Genomic DNA, 22,378 nt, shown 5'->3' with positions numbered 1-22,378 from the left:
AGTCGGACATGTAACCCAAAGGTTGCAAGTTCGAGTCTCAGGTCCGGCAGGGATTGTAGGTGGGGGGAGTGAATGTACAGCACCCTCTCTACCCTCAATACTACGACTTAGTCCCTTGAGCAAGGCACCGATCCCCCAACTGCTCCCCGGGCGCCGCAGCAATGGCTGCCCACTGCTCCGGGTGTGTGTGTGCACTTGGATGGGTTAAATGCAGAGCACAAATTCCTAGTATGGGTCACCATACTTGGCCTCAATTCACCTCCTTTCCTAGATGGTGCTGTTCCTAAGATGTTCTGTATTTGGTTACTAGGGTTTTTCTGGTACCTCTATGATACTCCGGTCTCTAGATACCTCAGTGCAATTTTATGGTCTGGCATTTAAAAGATGTAACTTTAGATAAGTACTAGCAGCTACATATCTATAGGACTGTTCTCAAATAACACACTTCCCTTTGTTTCATCAGAATTGTGTGAATCCATTAGGTCCTTATGAAACGATTGGAAACCCTACATGTTCCTCCTCAGTCAGCTCCTCTGAGAACTGTGCCTTGGCCTCCTGGATGGCCAGCTGTAGTGCTGCCCCAGCTGGGAGTTTACAAAACCCGCTTTCTGAAATGTTCTCCACCTGTAGGTAAACCCCAGGCTTCTGCAAAGCCACTCCGTGAAGGTGGGAGAAGAGCAAGGGTAGTTCTTTAGTCAAGGTGTACCTTGAAGCGAGACCTAGTAGTGCTGGGATATCAGACTCTTGCGAGTACTCAAAAGTGGCCACCATGTATTTGGAAAGGTCTCGAGCCAGCGCTTTGGCACGGCACAGCTCCTCTCCGATCATGGAAACGATAGCCGAGGCAGTGTTCTCCAATGGTTCCTCGTCCTCCGACTGCTGCTTCTGGTTCTGAAGGAGACCTTGTGAGCAGATGACCAGCACAAAGTCACACTCTTTCAATCTCCTGCAATGCCAACCCATACTACCCTCCTCCATAATACTCAAGGCCTCCCACAAGTCCAAATGCACCTACACAGAACAAGAATCAATAATAGAGATAATTAAAAAGACTGTTAACCAAAAAACAGCAATTCTGTCATTATTAACTCACCCTCATGTCGTTCCAAACCCGTAAGACCATTGTTCATCTTCGGAACACAAATTAAGATATTTTTGATGAAATCCGAGAGCTCACTGAGCCTCCATAGACAGCAAGGGTCCTACCATGTTCAAGAACATCGTCAAAATAGTCCATGTGACACCTGTGGTTCAACCGTAATTTTATGAAGGCGCTAGATGTAGAGGAGTTATTTAAGAGTTTTTGTGCACAAAAAGTAGCTTCAAAAAATTATGTTTGAACCACTGACTATTTTGCTGATGTTCTTGATACCTTTCTGGACCTTGAACGTAGTAGGACCGTTGCTGTCTTTGGAGGGTCAGAAAGCTCTAGGATTTCATCAAAAACATCCTAATTTGTGTTCCAAAGATGAAAGAAGGCTCATATATCCTTGAGTAGACATTATTATTTAAAAATGATTTCAAAGATACAGCACTTGTATTTTATCCATCAATACTAGAACTTAGGCTAGACAGCATACTGAATTTTAGGCTGTAAGGGATAGATTTACATGCTTTACAAAGGGAAGCACTGTATAAATGTGATCCAGGATCACAGTATTTTGATCACACTAATTTTTTAACAGCTTCACTTTTCTGTTTTTAATTTTTGATTTATTTTTAGAACAGTTACAATTATCTTATTTAATTGGTTTCTATTAAAACTAACTCTGGTGCGATTGCTCTGTTAGTGCGGTTCATTTGAGTAAGTGTGAACGCTGCCATCTGAACCCTGGTGCGCACAAAATAAGCGGACCAAGACAGCTAAAAACGATGGTTCTCGGTCCGCTTCCAAACGAACTCTGGTCCGGTTCAAATGAATTATGAATGTACCACAGACCAAATACTTCTAAACGAACCTAAAACAGGAAGTAATGACAAGATGCAATGCCATGCGACATGATTTCACGAAGGGAACACAGTGTATTCGAAGCAAAATGAGCTTAGGGCAAACGTGAAGCAACAAAGATGTAAAATGCCTTTTATGAGCTCTTTGTGGCATTAGGTGTAGTCGACTTAAAGCGACGCCAAGCAGAGCAATCAGTGAATTGGTAATTTGATGTCAAAGACCCACTTTAAATCAAACCCGGCTGTCACGAAGGACTCAGCCAATCAGAGCTCAGTTTCTTGAATCATGTGAGTCAGCATCACGCAGTCAGCAGAAGACGAACCGTGAGCGCTCCTATGCAGGACTAATCTTCCCTTGCCTTAGTGAATTTACATCAGCGAGTTCATGCCAAAAAGTAAGCTGTTTGTTTCCTGTGATTATGCTATCATCTCTGTGTTTTAAACCAGATTGGCATTTCTCAGTTATTAAGTTTGTTTACTTCTTATCGCGGAAATCCGCGTTAGCGCCTAAGCGCCAAAGTTTACTTGTAACAATATGTAGAACTAAGCCTGAGTGCCATTATAAGATAAATAGCGTCTTTAGATGGTGATTTATATTGTTATCCGTTTATATTTGTTTATATATCAGGTTATGCGCAGTTTCTTCATTTGACACGTTGTAATGGCGTCTTTCATGTTTAATGCCATGTGTGAGCTCATGACGCCACCTTGTGGACAGCTATGTACTACAACTACTCTAATGATGTAACCTATAGTTATTGTGTGTGTGAATGTTATTGAATTTAGCTGTATATCTAATATTCTTTGTTATTCTTTGATATTTCAGACCGCTCACTGTTACTACTATACCTAATCAACAGTAAACTCCCAGCTTGGTCTACCTGAGTCTTATGTGTTCTTACCGACACGCCAGTGCGGATACAAATTCACCTATTACAGTGCAAATACAGTCCTTACTGAAACCTTCCAAACAAATTTGGTCCTTCGAGCCGGATATTGTGTCTACACTGGACTAATGATGTCAGAGGACCAGAATGCAGAGTATCAACATCAAGGAGCCCGCCCTAGACGTACAGTTCGCCAACCAACTTACTTACAAGATTTTGAGTTGCAGTATTCTGGGCTGCCCAGACCTAATGTTGTCCTGCCACAATCAATACCACAAACACAAGGTTCAGAGGCCTTTAATCAGTATGATGAAAGAGAAGAGGATGTTGGATCACCTGACTCATTAGAATCAACACGCCTGGCTTTAGAGCCTTGGTACCTTACTACAGATCACTGGAGTGAGAGAGAGGAACGCAGTCTTCCCCGAAATGATCGTTCTTTACCTCCTGATGTCCAAAGCACAGTGCATGATCTGGAACAAGAGAATAGACACCTCCGTGCTGCTCAGTTAGCCATGAGGGAAGAGATCAGCCAGCTTATAGAGATGCAGAAAAGCATGCAGGAAATGCTGATTAATCAGTCACAAAGTCAAAGGTCAGTTCCTATACCTCAGCCACAGCCCAGAGTACTAAACCCTCCAGTTCCTTTGCCTAGAGTTGCAAGCAGACAGTCAGAGTCTCCAGTGCCTACACCAGCTCCTAGAGCCTTGCCAGTTCCTGCGCCACGCCGCCTTTCTACACCTAAGAATCCAGATCCTTATGCAGCTACAGTCAGCTATGCACAATATGCCCCTCCTTCAGTGCAGCCTTATGGAAATGCCTTTGCTTCAGATAATGTAGCTGCTCAGATTTCCTCAGGTAGTGTTGACACTCACAGAGTTAATCGGGACACAAGTCAGCTAACGACAGGAAGGAGAGCCTGTGTTATCTCCACACCTCCTTCTCCTTATTACAGTCAGACGCAGGTTGCACCAGCTAACTTTCCAGGGATCCAGGCTAATACGGCAAGACAAGAAATAATTTATAGAGGTCCACAGCCAACCATTCCAGATTTTACCCGCAGAGACCCTAGTGAATTTGCCCGTCTCAAACTTGCCTTGAATAACCTACTACCTGATGAAGCCACAGAGCTTTTTAAGTACCAAGTTTTAGTAGATCACCTGAAGCTTGCGGATGCTCGCCTCATTGCAGATTCCTTTCTAAATTCAGTCACTCCCTACTCTGATACCCTAGCAGCCCTGACTGAACGGTTTGGTCGACCTCACCAGCTTGCTTTGAGCAAAATTGCTGCCATTATGGATGCATTAGATGTTCAGTCTGGTGATACAGTAGGTTTTGAACGTTTTGCTCTTCAGATACAAGCCCTAGTGGGATTCCTTAAGACATTAGGAGCTGAAGGAGATGTCGAATTGCATTGTGGATCCCATGTGGCTCGACTTTTGTCCAAGCTCCCTCCAGAACAAAGAGCATCCTTTCGCCGTCACATGAGCTATGGACCTGGCTCAGTATACACTCTCCTTGACCTAGCTAAATGGCTAAAGTTCGAATCCTGGTGCCAAGATTCAGAGAGTTTTGGTGGATATAAGCCCCAGAAAGATAGAGCTCGTTCTCGAGTGGAACAACAGAGAGAGACTAAAGCCAAGATTAGACAGACTACAATCCTTCATGGCTCAAATGAACCATCTCCCTCAATCCCACCAGCGTCAATCAAGAGTCAGGGTAAGATCTTTGCCTTCTGTCCATATTGTGATAGTAAAGAACATTACCTAAGTCAGTGCCCCACATTCCAGTCCCTAACCAAATCCCAAGTGATTGACTGGATTAAGACTAATAACAGATGCTGGAAGTGTGGACGCAACCATAGAGCTGCACAGTGTACGCTCAAGAAACTCTGCCATTTGTGTAATGGAAAACACCTCCAGATTCTCCATGAAGTCAACACTAAGCCAGTTAATGAAGGGACCTGTTTAGTCAGTTCAACGAGTAAAAGGCTATACCTAGACCGCCCTCAAGGATTCAGCAGCGTCCTTCTGAAAGTGGTCAGAGTTATTCTGAAGCATAAAGGACAGAGCCTAGATACTTACGCCGTACTTGATGATGGTTCTGAACGGACTATGTTGTTACCATCAGCAGCCAGGAAGCTGGGACTCACAGGCCAGGCAGAGGACTTAGCCTTGAGAACTATACGGCAAGATGTCACTAAGCTTCACGGCGCCTCAGTGTCTTTCCAGATTTCAACTCCATCACAGCCAGGCAGGAGCTACAAGATAAATGGAGCCTTCACTGCAGAATTACTGAGCTTAACTGAACATACCTATCCTGTTGCAGAACTTCAACGACATTACCGGCATTTGAAAGGCTTACCATTACAACCTGTAAACAAAGCCTGCCCCTTGTTACTGATCGGAGCAGATCATCCTCACCTTATCACTCCGATTGAACCAGTCCGTCTTGGTCCACCTGGAGGTCCGGCAGCTGTCAGGACAAGACTGGGTTGGTCTTTACAAGGCCCAGCATCAGTCTTCGGAGATAATGTCAAACCCCATCAGTGTCTGCACATCGCTGTTAATCCTTCAATGACCGAGTTGTTCCGGAACGTTGAGAGACTCTGGCAAGCAGATGTGATTCCGAACAGATCAGAGAAATGTGCCACTCGGTCTAAGCAGGATCAAGAATCCCTTGACTTGCTCCAGTCAAAGACTGTCAGAGTAATGATCGATGGCGTGAGTCGCTATGCCACTCCTCTCTTGCGTAAGAAGGATATGCCCATTCTTCAAGCTCCCATGGAGGCAGTGCTTTCTAACCTTAGGAGCACAGAGAAACGCCTGGAGAAAGACTCCATCAAAGCGGCCGCCTACCAACAGGAGATGAATAAACTAAAGACTTCAGGTTATATCGTCAAACTTCCACCTGAAATGGCTGATTCTCAGAGTGAGTCGTGGTTCATCCCTCACCACATCGTGCAACACAACGGTAAGAACCGAGTGGTTTTTAACTGTTCCTTTAACTTTGAAGGCCATAACCTGAATGACTACTTGCTGCCAGGACCAGCCTTAGGCCCATCCCTGTTAGGCGTATTTCTACGCTTTCGTGAACACCCAGTGGCGATAAGCGGTGACATTAAAGGGATGTTCCATCAGGTTCGTCTCCTCCCAGAAGACCGACATCTCCTTCGCTTTATATGGCGAGACTTGGACAGATCTAGACCACCAGACATTTATGAATGGCAAGTGCTACCTTTCGGCACTACTTGTAGTCCTTGTTGTGCCATTTATGCTGTCCAAAGACATGTTGGGGATCACAGCACTCCTGATGATGACATCAGAACCACTGTAGAAAGGAATTTTTACGTGGACAATTGCTTAAAGAGCCTCACATCACCTCAAGAGGCCAGGGAGCTTGTAGACAAACTATGCACCCTCTTTGCTAGTGGTGGTTTTGAACTTCGCCAGTGGGCAAGTAACGACCCAAATGTGGTAAATCACCTACCAACGGAAGCGAGATCCACCAGTACCGAATTGTGGCTATCTCAAGATCGCACTGACGTGCAAGAATCTGCACTAGGTTTACGGTGGCACTGCAACTCAGATGTCCTCGGGTATAATACCCGTCCTGTCAAGTCTGGACCATGTACCCTTCGACACATTTACAGAGTACTTGCAACCCAGTACGACCCCTTGGGTTTCATACTCCCATTCACCACACGAGCCAAGATTTTAATTCAGAGATTATGGGACAAGCAACGAGACTGGGATGACCCAAATCTACCTGATGAACTTTTGAGATCCTGGAAGGAATGGGAGGCAGAATTGCCTATCTTAGCAAGTATCTCACTACCCCGTTGTGTCACATCCTCAGATATGGATCATTCTCACAACACCAAACAGATCCACATCTTTTGCGACGCATCTGAGCAAGCTTATGGATCTGTCGCTTATTTGCGTACGGAGGATGGCAACGATCACATTCAGTTAGCCTTTTTACTAGCAAGGTCCAAGGTTGCCCCAAAACGACGTCTGACGATTCCCCGACTAGAGCTATGTGCTGCCCTGAATGGTGCTCAATTAGCTAAACTCTTGCATACTGAGCTCACCCTTCAGATCAATACAGTGACACTATGGACAGATTCCACTACTGTGCTAGCCTGGCTCAAATCTGAATCATACCGATTCAAGGTGTTTGTTGGCACCAGGATAGCCGAAATTCAAGAGCTGACACCTGAATGTACCTTCCATTAGTCGACTACTTCCTCTTGCCCCAGAATTTGATGACTCTTGCCAGCTTATCAGAGTTGGTGGACGTTTACGTCGAGCTGAAGGACTAGAGTTGTCGGTTATACACCCTATAGTCCTTGACCCACATCACTGGGTTACCAAATTACTGATTCGAGACTGTGATAGTAAACTCTGCCATCCTGGACCGGAAAGAGTCTTTGGAGAGATGAGGAGAAACTTTTGGATACTGAGAGGACGGGAAGCTATCCGCAAACAACAACACCTGTGCAAAGACTGTCAAAAATGGAAAAATCAACCAGTTATTCCTAAAATGGCAGACCTACCACCAGCACGACTCAGACTGCTCAAACCTCCATTTTACAGTACAGGTATGGACTGTTTTGGACCTTTCCAAGTTAAAATTGGCAGACGATGTGAAAAGAGGTGGGGAATTGTTTTTAAATGTCTCACAACACGAAGCGTTCACCTAGACCTTCTTACATCCATTGATACTGATTCCTTTCTGATGGCCTTGAGGAGATTTGTAGCCCGTCGCGGTACACCAGCTGAGTTGTATTCAGATAATGGCACTAACTTCCATGGAGGACAACGGGAGTTGCAAGAAGCCTTCGCATCGCTCACTCCCCAGATCCAGCTACATCTAGCTAAACAGAAAATTTCATTCCACTTCAACCCGCCTGGAGCCCCACACTTTGGAGGTGCGTGGGAAAGAGAAATCAAATCAGTCAAGACTGCCCTGCGTGTCACAGTCAGCTCCCAAGTTGTAACAGAGGAAGTACTCCAAACAGTGCTCATTGAAGTGGAGGAAATACTTAACAGCAAGCCCCTTGGTTACATTTCCAGTAATGTAGCTGACCTTGACCCTGTTACACCAAATTATCTGCTAATGGGGCGGCCAGATAGCTCACTACCCTTTGTAGTTTTCCCCCGCTACAGAACTTATGGGCAGACGGAGATGGAGGCAGAGTCAAGTTCTAGCCGATCAGTTCTGGATAAGCTTCATCCGTCACTACCTGCCTACACTACAGACCCGCAACAAGTGGCACAGAGATGCCAGTGACCTTTCTGCGGGAACCATTGTAATGCTGATCGATCCACAACTACCACGAGCATTATGGTTAGTAGGCAAAGTTGTGAAGACATTCCCAGGTTCTGATGGCCATATCAGAGCTGCAGAGATTCATGTTAAGGACAAGACCTACATTCGACCTGTCACCCGCCTGATTCGCCTTCCTGCATTCACAGATCAAGATGAGTCTTAGCCCCTCAGACTGATTAGTTTATATAAGTGCAAATATGCAAACCATATTTGGGGGCGGCAATGTCACGAAGGACTCAGCCAATCAGAGCTCAGTTTCTTGAATCATGTGAGTCAGCATCACGCAGTCAGCAGAAGACGAACCGTGAGCGCTCCTATGCAGGACTAATCTTCCCTTGCCTTAGTGAATTTACATCAGCGAGTTCATGCCAAAAAGTAAGCTGTTTGTTTCCTGTGATTATGCTATCATCTCGCTGTGTTTTAAACCAGATTGGCATTTCTCAGTTATTAAGTTTGTTTACTTCTTATCGCGGAAATCCGCGTTAGCGCCTAAGCGCCAAAGTTTACTTGTAACAATATGTAGAACTAAGCCTGAGTGCCATTATAAGATAAATAGCGTCTTTAGATGGTGATTTATATTGTTATCCGTTTATATTTGTTTATATATCAGGTTATGCGCAGTTTCTTCATTTGACACGTTGTAATGGCGTCTTTCATGTTTAATGCCATGTGTGAGCTCATGACGCCACCTTGTGGACAGCTATGTACTACAACTACTCTAATGATGTAACCTATAGTTATTGTGTGTGTGAATGTTATTGAATTTAGCTGTATATCTAATATTCTTTGTTATTCTTTGATATTTCAGACCGCTCACTGTTACTACTATACCTAATCAACAGTAAACTCCCAGCTTGGTCTACCTGAGTCTTATGTGTTCTTACCGACACGCCAGTGCGGATACAAATTCACCTATTACAGTGCAAATACAGTCCTTACTGAAACCTTCCAAACACCGGCCAATCAGGTTGTGGATGTATCACTATGCCTTTGGGTTCGGTATCTTAAGTTCACTGTTCACTTAGGTTCACTGTCAAAAATGCCAGTGTGAATGCTAAGAGGACCAGGACCAAATGTATAATTTTCCTTTTAGGTCCGGACCAAATGAACCAAACGAACCAAACTACAAGTGTGAACGCACCCTAAAAAATTTCTAAAATACAACTTCAAAGAACAAAATAGCTTAAAAAAACAAAACACACACTTTTTCCTTAATAAAATCATTTTAAAATAATAAAAATAAGATTGATGTGTTTTGTCTGATTTAATCCTAATACACTTACTTGTGCAGCCATGTGCTTTTGCAAAAATGCTGCGAGTTGCAGCACGACTCTGACGTGAGCAGGACCGTCATAACTTGAGTAGCAAATCAAGAGGCGAGGGGGGCGGGTGGTTCTGTCCAGCAAAACACACTGTCCTTCATCCAGTTTTTTGTCATAGTACTGTTCAATGATCTCTGACAAATAGGAAAACAACCACCCAATTCCTCATTAGTACAAAACAACATGGACAAAAGTGTTGCTTAACAGTTTTGTAAAAACTGTAAAACTCTAAACCTGGTCTCATTTTAGTCTGGACTGTTTTCTTTTTGATTCCTTTCTTGTAGACAACAATGAAGGTGAGCACTGCGGTAGCAGCAAGCAGGGTTCCCACAGACAAGAGAACCATTAGTGAAGAGCTCTCTGTGAAGCGTGAGATCGGCAGCTCTGATCGTGAGAGGAAAGAAATACCAAAATGATTATGACACTGGACTTTTCACTTAAGTAACCTTTTCAGTGGGTGTTGTAGCTTTAAAAGCTGCCAGGCATGTTGCTCCACATGCAGTTATTGTGCTTGCTGATGTTCTTCCTCCTTGTCATTGAACATATCTTTATCGGTTTACACTAAACGTGTGATTTTTTGATTGATGGTTCAACATACCTTCAGAACTGTGCTGCACTACAACAGTGAAGGTTTTCCTGACTGCGTCCACAACATCAGCAGCAATCTGGAGGGAAGAAATGTACAAAAACTACTCAACAACATAAGGTCATAAATTGCTGTTGTAAAAAAAACAGCTGGAAGTTACGCATCTAGAAAATGACAGCTTATTTGCAGAAGCCCATTGGCACAGAGTTTCTGTTTGTTTAAATAGTTGCGACTGATTGAGAGATAAAACTACATAACTTATGATTTAATAATAGAGTACAAGAAGTCAACACACCCATTTAAACTAAAAAAAAAAAAAAGACTCACCTCACAGGTATAGTTTGTACCTGTTTGGAGATTCTGCAATCGGTATGTGTGATGTGTCTTATTCAGACTAAAATTCTAGAAGGACATCAACAAACATAATTCTTATTAACAGGTAAGCATTTATTTTATTTTAATTATATATTCATATTACACTTTAGCATATACATGCAGTGAGGGAAAAAATGTTTTGATCCCTTGCTGATTTTGTACGTTTGCCCACTTTCAAAGACTATAATTCAAAGTCTATAATTTTAATGGTAGGTTTATTTTAACAGTGAGAGAGAGAATAACAACAAAAAAATCCAGAAAGAAAGAGCTCTTAATCTCAGCTTGTTACCTGTATAAAAGACACGTGTAAACAGAAGCAATTAATCAGTCAGATTCCAAACTCTCCACCATGGCCAAGACCAAAGAGCTGTCCAAGGATGTCTGGGACAAGACTGTAGACCTACACAAGGCTGGAATGGGCTACAAGACCATTGGCAAACAGCTTGGTGAGAAGGTAACAACAGCTGGTACGATTATTCGCAAATGGAAGAAACAGAAAATAACCGTCAATCCCTCTCAGTCTGGGGCTCCATGCAAGATCTCACCTCATGGAGTTTCAAGGATCATGAGAATGGTGAGGAATCAGCCCAGAAATACACAGGAGGATCTCGTCAATGATCTCAATTCAGCTGGGATCATAGTCACCAAGAAAACAATTGGTAACACACTACACCGTAAAGGACTGAAATCCTGCAGCAATCCCCTGCTCAAGGAAGCACGTGTAAAGGCCCGTCTGAAGTTTGCCATCTGAATGATTCAGAGGAGAACTGTGTGAAAGTATTGTGGTCAGATAAGAGCAAAATCAAGCTCTTTAGCATCAACTCAACTTGCGGTGTTTGGAGGGGAGGAATGCTGCCTATGACCCCAAGAACACCATCCCCACCGTCAAACATGGAGGTGGAAACATTATGCTTTGGAGGTGTTTTTCTGCTAAGGGGACAGGACAACTGCACCGCACCAAAGGGACAATGGACGGGGTGAGAATCTAGGGTAAGAACCTCCATCCCTCAGCCAGGGCTTTGAAAATGGGTCGTGGATGGGTATTCCAGCATGACATTGACCCAAAACACACGGCCAAGGCAACAAAGGAGTGCCCAAGAAGCACATTAAGGTCCTGGAGTGGCCTAGCCAGTCTCCAGAACTTAACCCCATAGAAAATCTGTGGAGGGAGCTGAAGGTTCGAGTTGAGAATGTCAGCCTCAAAACTAGAGGATCTAAGAAGTGAAGTGACACAAAATCCCTTCTGAGATGTGCGCAAACCTGGTGGCCAACTACATGAAACGTGTGACTTCTGTGATAGCCAAAAATGGTTTTGCTACCAATTACTAAGTCATGTTTTGTGAAGGGGTCAAATACTTATTTCACTTTATTGAAATGCGTTTTCTGGATTTTTTTTTCACTGTTCAAATAAAATTACAGACTGATCATTTCTTTATCAGTGGGCAAACGTACAAAAATAGCAGGAGATCAAAAAAAATTTCTCTCACTGACTGTACATATTGGTAATAAAAACCCACTGGTTTAATGCTTGTGTAATTCCGTAGGCCGCCTCCGAAACATGATGAAAAATACTGACGGATTTTAAAGTTCTCAGGTGCGAGGTTAAAGGTCACCAAAACATCCTGGTTCTCCTGGTGGACCTCCACATATCTGGGGTACCAGTCTATAATGATTGACAGAACATACATGAATGCACACATCTGGTGCCATGAATAACATAGACACACAGAACACCACTCACCTTTCTTACACTCTTCAAGTCCATTTTTTTCAGGACATGCTGAAGCATAAAAAGCGTTTGACAGGTTTATTACAACTCAAGACATTGTTGGTTGATTCACTTAACATGCAGTGGCAGATTGTCAGCACTCTTAATAGCTATACAACTAATTACAAGGTTTGTTTTATAACCAGAGAAACACCTACTGCGTGTGAAAAATCGTTTCCTCGTATAGAACTGGTCCCACCGCTCAGGGACGGGCAACGCCATGACAGTCACGACATACACGCTATCCAAAGACAGACGTGTGAAGGGATCTGAGTGATATACCTGTGCAAAGATGTTAAAAGAAATATGTTACATGATCTCATGACTTTAGCTTAAACTGACATTAGGCATACGCAACTGAAAGCCATAAAAACAGGACTCACACTAAACACTACTGTTGATTTAATGAGTACGATTTGGAATGATTAATTTTGGAAAAATAATTAATGCATTTAAAGGGAACCCCAGGTGTTAAGATTTGTATAGTCCAAAATATGTTGAAAACAATGTGGATTTTTAAATAGCGTCAATCTTATATTTATTTATTTATTTAATTATTTATATAGTTTTTTTTACTTACTCTCTGGGCATGTGCAGGAGTGAGCGAGAGATTGGTACCCAGGAGAAAGAGCTGACATAAGACCTGAGAACCACCAAGAGCCTGAAGGGTTACTTGAAATCCACGTAAGAACGCAATACCTGTGCACATAAATCACACAATTAGACAAAGAGGTTGAAATTTATTGTCATATTAGATTTTTCTTCTATTACATAGCAGATACAAATTAAATATTCAACAACACGATAACAAATACAATGCAGTTTGTTAATAAAGAGAACATGTATTTGAAAATTTGCTTCAATGTTTTCGGAAACGTGAGCTCCAGGGTGTCAGCAGCCATTCAGCACTCAAAAACCTGCAGAGAGCAGCCTTACCTCGGCCAGATCTTCTAGAATTTGCCATTGGCTCTGATGTCATTAAATATGCGATGTAATTAGTTTTGGATAAATCATGGATGGTTTTTAGTCTCAATAATCTATTATTTGTTCCAAAGCAGATAGTTTTGGCTGAGGGAAATGTAAGATTGTAAAGGGATTAATTACACATATAATTTATAATTTAGCTCAAAGGGAAATCGAATATGATTCAATAGGGAATTTGAACAGAATCGCTGTTTTACGGCTGTTCCAGAGTCGACCCGCGATTCTTTCACAAGCCGTTTGACAGGAACTCTGCAACGGATATTACTATCCAGAATATAGTGAAAACACTATATATTAGCACAGTAGCAAAATCAGCAGTTTAAGGCAATAACTTGTAAGATACTTATCTTTTCTAATAAAAATACGATTTTAATGGATAAACCTAACACATACAAATAAACTAACATAAACACACGCATTCACACAGGTTGCAGAAAGAGAAAGTGAGGAAAGAATGAGTTTAAAGGAATGAAAATATGAAGTCCCAAGTTAGCAATATGCAATTGCTTAGACCTGAACAACCATCAATCACTTAATTAACCCTCGTATTGAGTCTCTCAAAGAGGTTATTAAACTTTATCAAATGCACCAGTTCAGTTAGAACCTGGAAGTTACTTGCGTTGCCTTTGTCTGTGAAGGGAATTCCTTTCGTCGCTCGTTTCAGAAAGGGTTTTCCCGAGGTTGCTGATTGGTTGGTGGTCGGTCAATGTGATGTCTTCTTGGGCGTTGGCTGGATATGAGAGATGTGCGTGCGCTGTTAAAGTTCAGGTCCGCGAAGACGTTTAAGTCGGTCGCGGCTTGCACAAACTTAACTAGACACGAAACTCTCAACGGAAAGAAATAAAAAGTATTAAAGTAAAAGACAGCAGTGGAATGGTCTCCTCATGTTTCCTTTAGAGGAGCGTCTGGCACACAGGCCAGGCAGCGTCAAGACGCGGCGTGAGGGACGTAAGAGAGCTTATAGTGAAGAGATAAGAGATTTGAGGGTGTCCTTAGTATTTAAACTCAGCTTTTGGACACCTCCCAAAATGATGTCTTGACCAATTAGAACATTGGCTGAACTCCGGTGGGCTGCTGGTTCCACCTTCCAAACCATAAATCACCATGTTATCTTATTAGTCCCGTGATCCCAAATTCCCGCTCTTTGCAGAGATAAATTTGGACATGATTTCTATAACAAGACAATAATACATTTCGCAAAGAATTGAATTACAGGAACATTTTGAGAATGCGATTTCCAGACCGTGCATATCAAACATCAATATAAACCATTAAACTATTCAATAGTTATCAAAAGGGACATACACAATGAGTGATTAAAACATAATAGACAAATGTGTGGGTTACATATATGATAGGAAGTTATACATAGAAATGAGGAGTTGCTCCTTAGTTCTTTAGCACATTTTAGGCGCATATGTACATCAATAGACAGTTTTCTGTGCCCTTCTGTGAGGGTCTGTTCTCTAAGCTGGGAGGTCAAAAGTTTAGGGAAGGAAATTCCGTTGTGTCCTGTGTGTGGGGGAAAACCAACCATATCGCTAATGACTTTACTCATGTGATGTTCAAGATCTGCATCTCTTTGACCATTAATCTTGGTTACTTGCTCCAAATTTGACAATCTCCTTATTCGAAGGATTTGATTATGAAGAAGTGTCTTTGTGTTAATTTTGCGAGTTCTTGGTTAGTTAGGTCTGCTTCAGGCTGGCGTTCTGGCGCCAGGCTATGAAACGTCAGATTTATGACGGGCCTCTTGTGGAATGTACGTCTGTAGAAGTGTTCTAACTTCTAATAGACTCTCTTAAATTGTCTGATTCGCGCTGAAATCCTACAGAAAAATCTCATCACGTTATATTTCAATGCTGTCTATTAGAGCGCTGCCTTTGTACTTTTGACTGAATTGCTTAGCAACTTTTATGATGGCTGTTGCTGTTGTTTATTAAATATTCTTAATCCAAAAATAATATTTATGTAAATATTAGTAGTATTTAATAATGATATTTATTATTGCGAATCAGTGTGTGTTCGTGGTGGTGATTTTAGTTACATTATTCCACCATTAGATGGCAATAACAGACTGTTTTTATGGGTAAGTCAGCCGTAAAGACTTTTATATTGAAATAGACTGAAACAGGGTTGTAAACAAGCAAGTTATTTTTACTTTTAAACAACACATTGTAAGCAGCACCCAACAAATGCACTGAGCAGCGCTGTCGTCAGAAATCACCCTTAACAGATGAAAGGATAGTACAACAAAGATAGCGCTTTCCTCAGCAGATGTTCAGACTAATGTTTTATTGTGAATATGAGTTTGAGCTGAAGAATTAATGTTGTATCAGATGCAGATAATCACACTCGCTCAGTCCATCTCTCTCTCTTAATACTCCACATTATACAGAGAGCTTTTAATACAGTAATGCAATAAGCTTTCAATGAAGCAACTCAATGTTGCTTTGATACTAGTTTTAAAGTGACTAAAGTTAAACTGTGATTTGAACCCATGGTGGAAGGAAGTAGTTCCCACAAAAGTGGGTATTTAAAGCCACTCTGTTGTTGTTTCTTATGCATTAGCACACATTTGTGCCGTCAAACTGTTGTATAAACGCAATATCACACAAGAATGACTACCGGTGGCCTCATGCCTACGGTCCATCATATCCGTTCCAATAAACAGTCATCTCACATTGCTACCCGTGTAATATTGCTCATTTCTGTAACTGATTTGCTTTGAAAAAAATAATGACAGAATGATAGACAGACAGACAGGACAGGACAGGACAGGACAGACAGACAAATAGATAGTTTACCATATTGGCTCGGGTTCCATGACACGGTAACAGCGTCATACGTTGGTTCTTCACTTGCTTCAAACTCAATCTGAATATTGTGTGGTGCGTGAACATAATGCTGGCAGATCTCTGGGGTTTCCTGACCTAGAAAAGAGTGACAAGGCCAAGGCACACAACCTGGCCAATGAGAGGAGTTACTGCACAGTAACACTAAATGTGAATTTACTGTCATGTAGACTATGTAGACTAACAATGAGGTACAGTGATGCCCACTAATATTGGCACCCTTCGCAAATATCAGCAAAGGCAGCTGTGGAAATAAATCTGCATCATTTGCACTGCAATCTCAACAAAATGGACAAGTTTATAATCAAATTCATTAATATTAAACATTTTTAACATGGTTAAAACGACATACTGAGTGACTGATACCGTCATGTCATGAAAAACACTTGAGCTCGTATTGAGCTCACAGTTTTAACGTATACTGTATGTTTGCTTTAATTTAATTTCATGATCTGAGGTAAACTATCTGTTGTTGTTTTCAGTATGGCTATAAATGTCACGCAATATGACATTCAAACTCACATTAGACACTTTGAATAAAGCACATAATCAGTATCTGAGATTATCACTGCCATTAGTTTGAATGTTGTTGTTCCAGCCCAGCCACTGTTTCTAAAATAAAAAAAATACAAAAACGGAAAAAATACCCTTTATCGCGTGTAGTTAGGCGTGGCGCTGCGTGTAGTTAGAACAGCGCAATAATCAAGAAGTTACAACTTCCAATCTACTAAAGATGTTACAAATCAGCCTGGAAAAGGGCGTGTGTCTATATCGTCCTAATGCACGCTGAGGAGGAGAGTTTGAGTGCCCAAAAACTCAAGGATCACAGCTGGAGAATTGCAGATTAGTTGAGTCTTGGGGTCAGAAAGCCTAAAAAATATATCAAACTAACAGTCCCAACATCACCACATGTTGTTTAAATGGTTTTTAAGAAAAAAACAAAACTCCTGGCTCATTCAAAAACAAACTCCAGCATATTCAGTTGTCAGACATGACTGGAACTTCAAATGGGACCAGGCTTCTATGGTCAGATGAAACATAAAAAAGAGCTTTCTGGCAGCAAACCCACTAGATGGGTTTGGTGTAAACAGGGATAAAAAATACCCCACTTCCACAGTTAAATATATTGCTAGATCTTTAATGTTGTGGGCCTAGTTTTCTGCTGGAGGTCCTGGACATCTTGTTCAGAGACATGGCACCATTGATACTATCAAATATCAACAGATAAAAAAATGGGTTGGTGAAGTGAAAAGAGCTAGCATTCTGAAGAGATTCTGGACAAAGGAATAATCTCTGATCTCTCATCAGGCATTATTGGAGAAAACTGAGAAAAATGAGATTTCCCCCCACCTTCCATTGTTTCACTTCAATGAAAGGTTAGAATTTCGACCAAGGGTGCCGATATTAGTGAACCGCACTGTACATTGTTGAAGACTTTTAACCCTGGGGGTGTGGGGGGGTATTTAGGAAAACGTTGCCATATGGCAAGAGTGTACCACAATGGAAAATGGCCAAAAATAAGTTTTTCTATTAAATTATGATTTTCTTTTCAATTCAAATGCACATTTCTTTTAGAAATGGATGCATCCAATCACATACACACATGCACAATTGCACTCATCATTACGGTCACTGAAGGCTAACTTATCTTCATTGACATTATAGCCCTCCCTATAGCACTTTCCATTAAATATTGCTGCATCCATTTATTGAAATAAATAATTTACTTATTTTTACATAAATACAACCACACTACAATAAACACTTCAAATATAGTATAATATACTATAAATAATCCCAATGGGGAAATGCATTAGTTAAATTCCACTGTGGTACAATGTTGACATATGGCAACATTGATATTTTCTCATTTTACAGTAAAACTATGTTAGATAATGCTGATTTGTGAATAAAAATATGTAAAAAAAAAAAAAAAAAATCCCACTTGAGAAAAAAATGTTCAGAAATTAGTTTAACACAACCATTTCCGGAGCACATCAGCAGGTGTCCTCCATGTGAAGGTGGTGGTGGGAAAAAGTGTTTTGGAGGAACATTCAAATGTCATTTGACTTAAAAACAGCACATCATTGGCTACCTTAGGGCTGGCCCTTTTAATTACCATATTCCATTATATTGCATTTTTGTCAGCATAGCAAGGAAATCAGTAGAAATTAATTGTTGCCATATGGCAACTCCGTATCATAGAGGGTTAAAGATGTAGCCATAGTTCAAAACAATCATAAAACATCAGTAATGAGCTTGTCTTAAAAAGCAGCTGAAAAGAACAATCATACATATACAGATTATAGCTTGGCTCAAGTGATTCCCAGAACTGCTGCAAATAATTATACTGCACACCAGCTCTAATTTACTGAAATTATCAGAACAACTGGACGTACAAATCCAACAGAGTCAGTAATGATCCTACATCACGCAACCTGTGCATGACTTCATTTGGTCTTAGACAACAATTCTAAATAGATGGACAAATGTAAGTCATTATTTTGGTATGACCGAAAAACAATCATTATTTCCTTGGCTTAAATATTGAATTTAAGATCAAAAAGAAAACAGCTGAATTCAATACAAATTCAATCAAATCAGTGTAAAGCTGTAAAACAAAGTAATTAACTGTTATAGCTATATCCTGAAACTTGTTACCCTAAAAAATGTAAAACTTTAAACATATCCGCAGCTGTTTTAATAGGTTTATAGAATGATCACTGACAATGTTTAGAGTCAAGTTCGCCCATTTTGAGTGCTAGTTTAAACAGAGTTTTTAACTGGCTGTTGTAAACATGAATATATAAAAATCACTCTTGCTCATTCAGTTACATGTAATGTAACAACATTCATAAAAATCACTGAGTTCTAGATCTGGATTCTGTTGTGTCATTAGGACTAGGCGTGCTGGACATAATAATAATGACTTACTTCCAAAAGGGCTGGAGAAGGGAATGCTGGGAGATTTCGGAACATCATCTGCTGAGATTCTGCAGTATTCACATCTGGGATCTCCCTGAAAATGCATTGTTTACTTAAAAAAAATAATATAACTCTCCCATTTTTAGATCACTAATGTGTGACCCTGACCTTGTGACATCCTTTGCACAAAAGGTCAGATTTATGTCTTCCAAGTTTTCACTTAAAGGAGTAGTTCACTTCCAGAACACAAATTTACAGATAATGTACTCACACCCTTGTCATCCAAGATGTTCATGTCTTTCTTTCTTCAGCTGTAAAGAAATTATTTTAAGGAAAACATTTCAGGATTTCTCTCCATATAATGGATATCTATGGTGTCCTTAAGTTTGAACTTCCAAAATGCAGTTTAAATGCAGCTTCAAAGACCTCTAAATGATCCCAGCCGAGGAATAAGAGTCTTATCTTATATATACATATATACAATTTATATACTTTTTAACCACAAACACTCATCTTGGTCTAGCTCTGCATGAACTGTGTGTATACCGGTTTATGACAGTTAGCTGCAGAGTGAACATGCAAAGAAGGTCACATGCCCTTTACAAAAAAGGAAAAACAGCGACGTAGGGTGAACTTTAAGTTGGAGGAGAAAATGAGATGGGAGTTTTTCAACATACCTAACTGTCATAAACAGGAACACATTGAGCTATACCAAGATGAGCGTTTGCTGATCGTTTTGCTATAAGACCCTTCCTCTCTCAGCTGGGATTGTTTAGAGCCCTTTGAAGCTGCATTTAAACTGCAATTTGGAAGTTCAAACTCAAGGGCACCAGATATCCATTACATGGAGAGAAATCCTGAAATGGTTTCATCAAAAAAAAAAAAGTATTAATTATAATTTCTTTACAACTGAAAAAAGAAAGACATGTACATCTTGGATGACAAGGGGGGTATTCAACATTATTTGTAAATTTAAAATTTACTCCTTTAAATTTTTAAAAACAGAGTGGACTTTGCTGTTTGTAAGAGCTTAAACATACAAATACTTTGATTCATGCCAGGCTTAAACAGACAGGCTTAAACAATCTTCAAGAAGCATGACAGCGAAACATAAGAGCAAAAGGAAAGCCGCAGACACAGATAAAGATCATGAAATGAGTTTAGAACGACTGTTAGAAGTGAAAGTGAAAAGGAAAAAGATGTAACATGTACTTCACATTACCCTAGTGAAAAAAAAAAATATATACTCAAATGTATTTGAAATACATTTATTTCATGCCAAGTATACTACAAATACATTTAGTTATGTTCTTAATAAAAATACCCTGCAGTTGTACTTCAGTACACTAAACTGGTCTGGTCAACTTAAACCCTGCTAAATTGGAACAACATCAACGCACATGACTTTAATTGTGCAAAATTAGTGCTGAAATTCAACTAAATATGTACTGAAGTATAAATACAATATGTAAATATAAATATATATATCTTGAATTTAAAGACGATACTATTCAAAGATCATACAATCTTTTTTAATAGTGACATTAAAAAACATTTTAGGCTTAATATTATGAAATGTGTATTGTACACAAGTAGTAGTCCAAATAAAGTTTAATTATAATATTTTACATCAGTAAGTCTTGAACGATATAGCTCAGTAAATATGTTAATAGCTTTGAACTATACTTCGCAGAAAAAAATTATTTTATATAGATTACTTTTTTACTAGGGTATATATTCACACATTTTTAGTGTCCAAATCAGATGTACACAAGTGATTTTTTTATAGGCATAAAAAGGCAAGTAAAAAAATATGAGTGAAATGTTCAATCATCATTCAGCGTAAGAGATATATTAATAAAAACATACTTATGTATAATTATATAAAAAATATTATATATATATATTTTTGATAAAAGCATACATATTTTATATATATAGCTGCCACTTGAAAGATTGGGATCAGTATGACTTTTAAATGTTTTTGAAAGAAATAAAGTAATATTGTGAAATATCATTACAGTTTAAAATAATGGGGTTCTATATTAATATATTTTAAAATATAATTTATTCCTGTGATGCAAAGCGGAATTTTTAATCAGCCATTACTTCAGTTTTCAGAGTCACATGATTCTTCATCATTCTAATATGCTGATTAATTACTGTTATTATCAGTGTTGGTAACAGCTTTTTGGAATTTTTTGGAACCTGTGATTCTTTTTTTAGGATTCTTGATGAATAAAAGGTTAAAAGGAACAGCCTTTATTCAAAATATAAATATTTAAAGACAAAATAAGACAAAATAATGTCTTTTTTCTTTAAAAAAAAAAAAGAAGAAAAATTTACTGACCAGAAACAATTTCTTTTTTAAATAAATGCTGTTCTTTTCAAGTTTTTATTTGTTAAAGAAAAAAACATTGATACTAAATCAGCATATTAGAATGATTTCTAAAGGGATCGTGTGACACTGTAGACTGGAGTAATGATGATAAAAATTCAGCTTTCACAGTATCACACGAATAAATTACATTTTAAAATATATTTACATAGAAAACAGTTATTTTAAATTGAAATAATATTTCACAATATTACTTTTTTCTGTATTTTTGATCAAATAAATGCAGCCTTGATGAGCAGAAGAAACATCTTTAAAAAAAAACATTCAATATCTTACTGATCCAGACTTTTGAACGGCAGTGTATATTCATTCAAATGTTTTAATGTATGAAAAAAAATGTTACAGGTCTATTAAACTATTGTTTTGATGCTAAAAATAGTGAAAATAAATACATGATACACATTAAACAACAGTTTCAAATTTGATTAGTGTCTAACCTTGGTCAATTTCTTTATGATGACAAAAACATTTAGTGTGTGTCTATAATACTTACTTGTGAATCTGCTTGGCTGAACTGATCTAAACAGCACCTCTTATTCCTAGTAAGCTGGAAGTCAAAATATGAAGTCTTACCTGACGGATGCATTCAAGCGTGCAGTTCTGAGGTCTGTAAGATGTTTGTTCACCATGGGCACAGAGTAACCAGCTGACCAACAGGAGCAGATCCAGGGTCAGTGTGGGTGGCCACATCCCACTCCCTTCACCTGGCTAAACAACGCTGAAAACTGTCTTCAATCTCCAGCACAGCTACGTCCTCAAAGCAGATCGAAGCTGTCTCGGTTCTCGTGGAAAACTAAAAAACAGTTAAAAAAAAGTGGAAGGGGTGGAATGGGAGGGGGAGGAGGTAGGCAAAGGGTTGGGAGTAAAAACAACAGCAGCTGAGGGAGTGGTGGCCTGAGGGAAAATAGTAGAGCTGCAGAGGCTGTCAAAAAAATCCATCAACCGTGCCGCCAGGTGTGCTTAACCTGATGTACTGTTTCGAAACTGCTTTTTTGGC

The 22,378-nt window shown here is 39.9% G+C and overlaps 1 protein-coding gene across 1 annotated transcript; it reads right to left on the bottom strand.

Annotated features, from left to right (window-relative positions):
* Window positions 1-418: 418 nt before the first annotated feature.
* On the bottom strand, window positions 419-22,146 carry LOC141291259 (interleukin-17 receptor D). Its single transcript, XM_073823434.1, has 12 exons — window positions 21,955-22,146; window positions 18,993-19,077; window positions 16,011-16,169; window positions 12,800-12,918; window positions 12,378-12,501; window positions 12,193-12,231; window positions 11,969-12,114; window positions 10,404-10,478; window positions 10,089-10,155; window positions 9,725-9,874; window positions 9,452-9,624; window positions 419-1,011 (listed from the first exon to the last, which is right to left on the bottom strand). Exons 1-12 carry the CDS (start codon window positions 22,069-22,071, stop codon window positions 487-489), a joined length of 1,779 nt encoding a protein of 592 aa, XP_073679535.1. The 5' UTR covers window positions 22,072-22,146; the 3' UTR covers window positions 419-486.
* Between the last annotated feature and the right edge of the window lie 232 nt (window positions 22,147-22,378).

Source organism: Garra rufa, chromosome 18, assembly GCF_049309525.1.
Source record: "Garra rufa chromosome 18, GarRuf1.0, whole genome shotgun sequence".
NCBI lineage: Eukaryota > Metazoa > Chordata > Actinopteri > Cypriniformes > Cyprinidae > Garra > Garra rufa.
The sequence above is the reverse complement of the archived record's forward strand: the minus strand, read 5'-3'. Positions and strand labels throughout refer to the sequence as shown.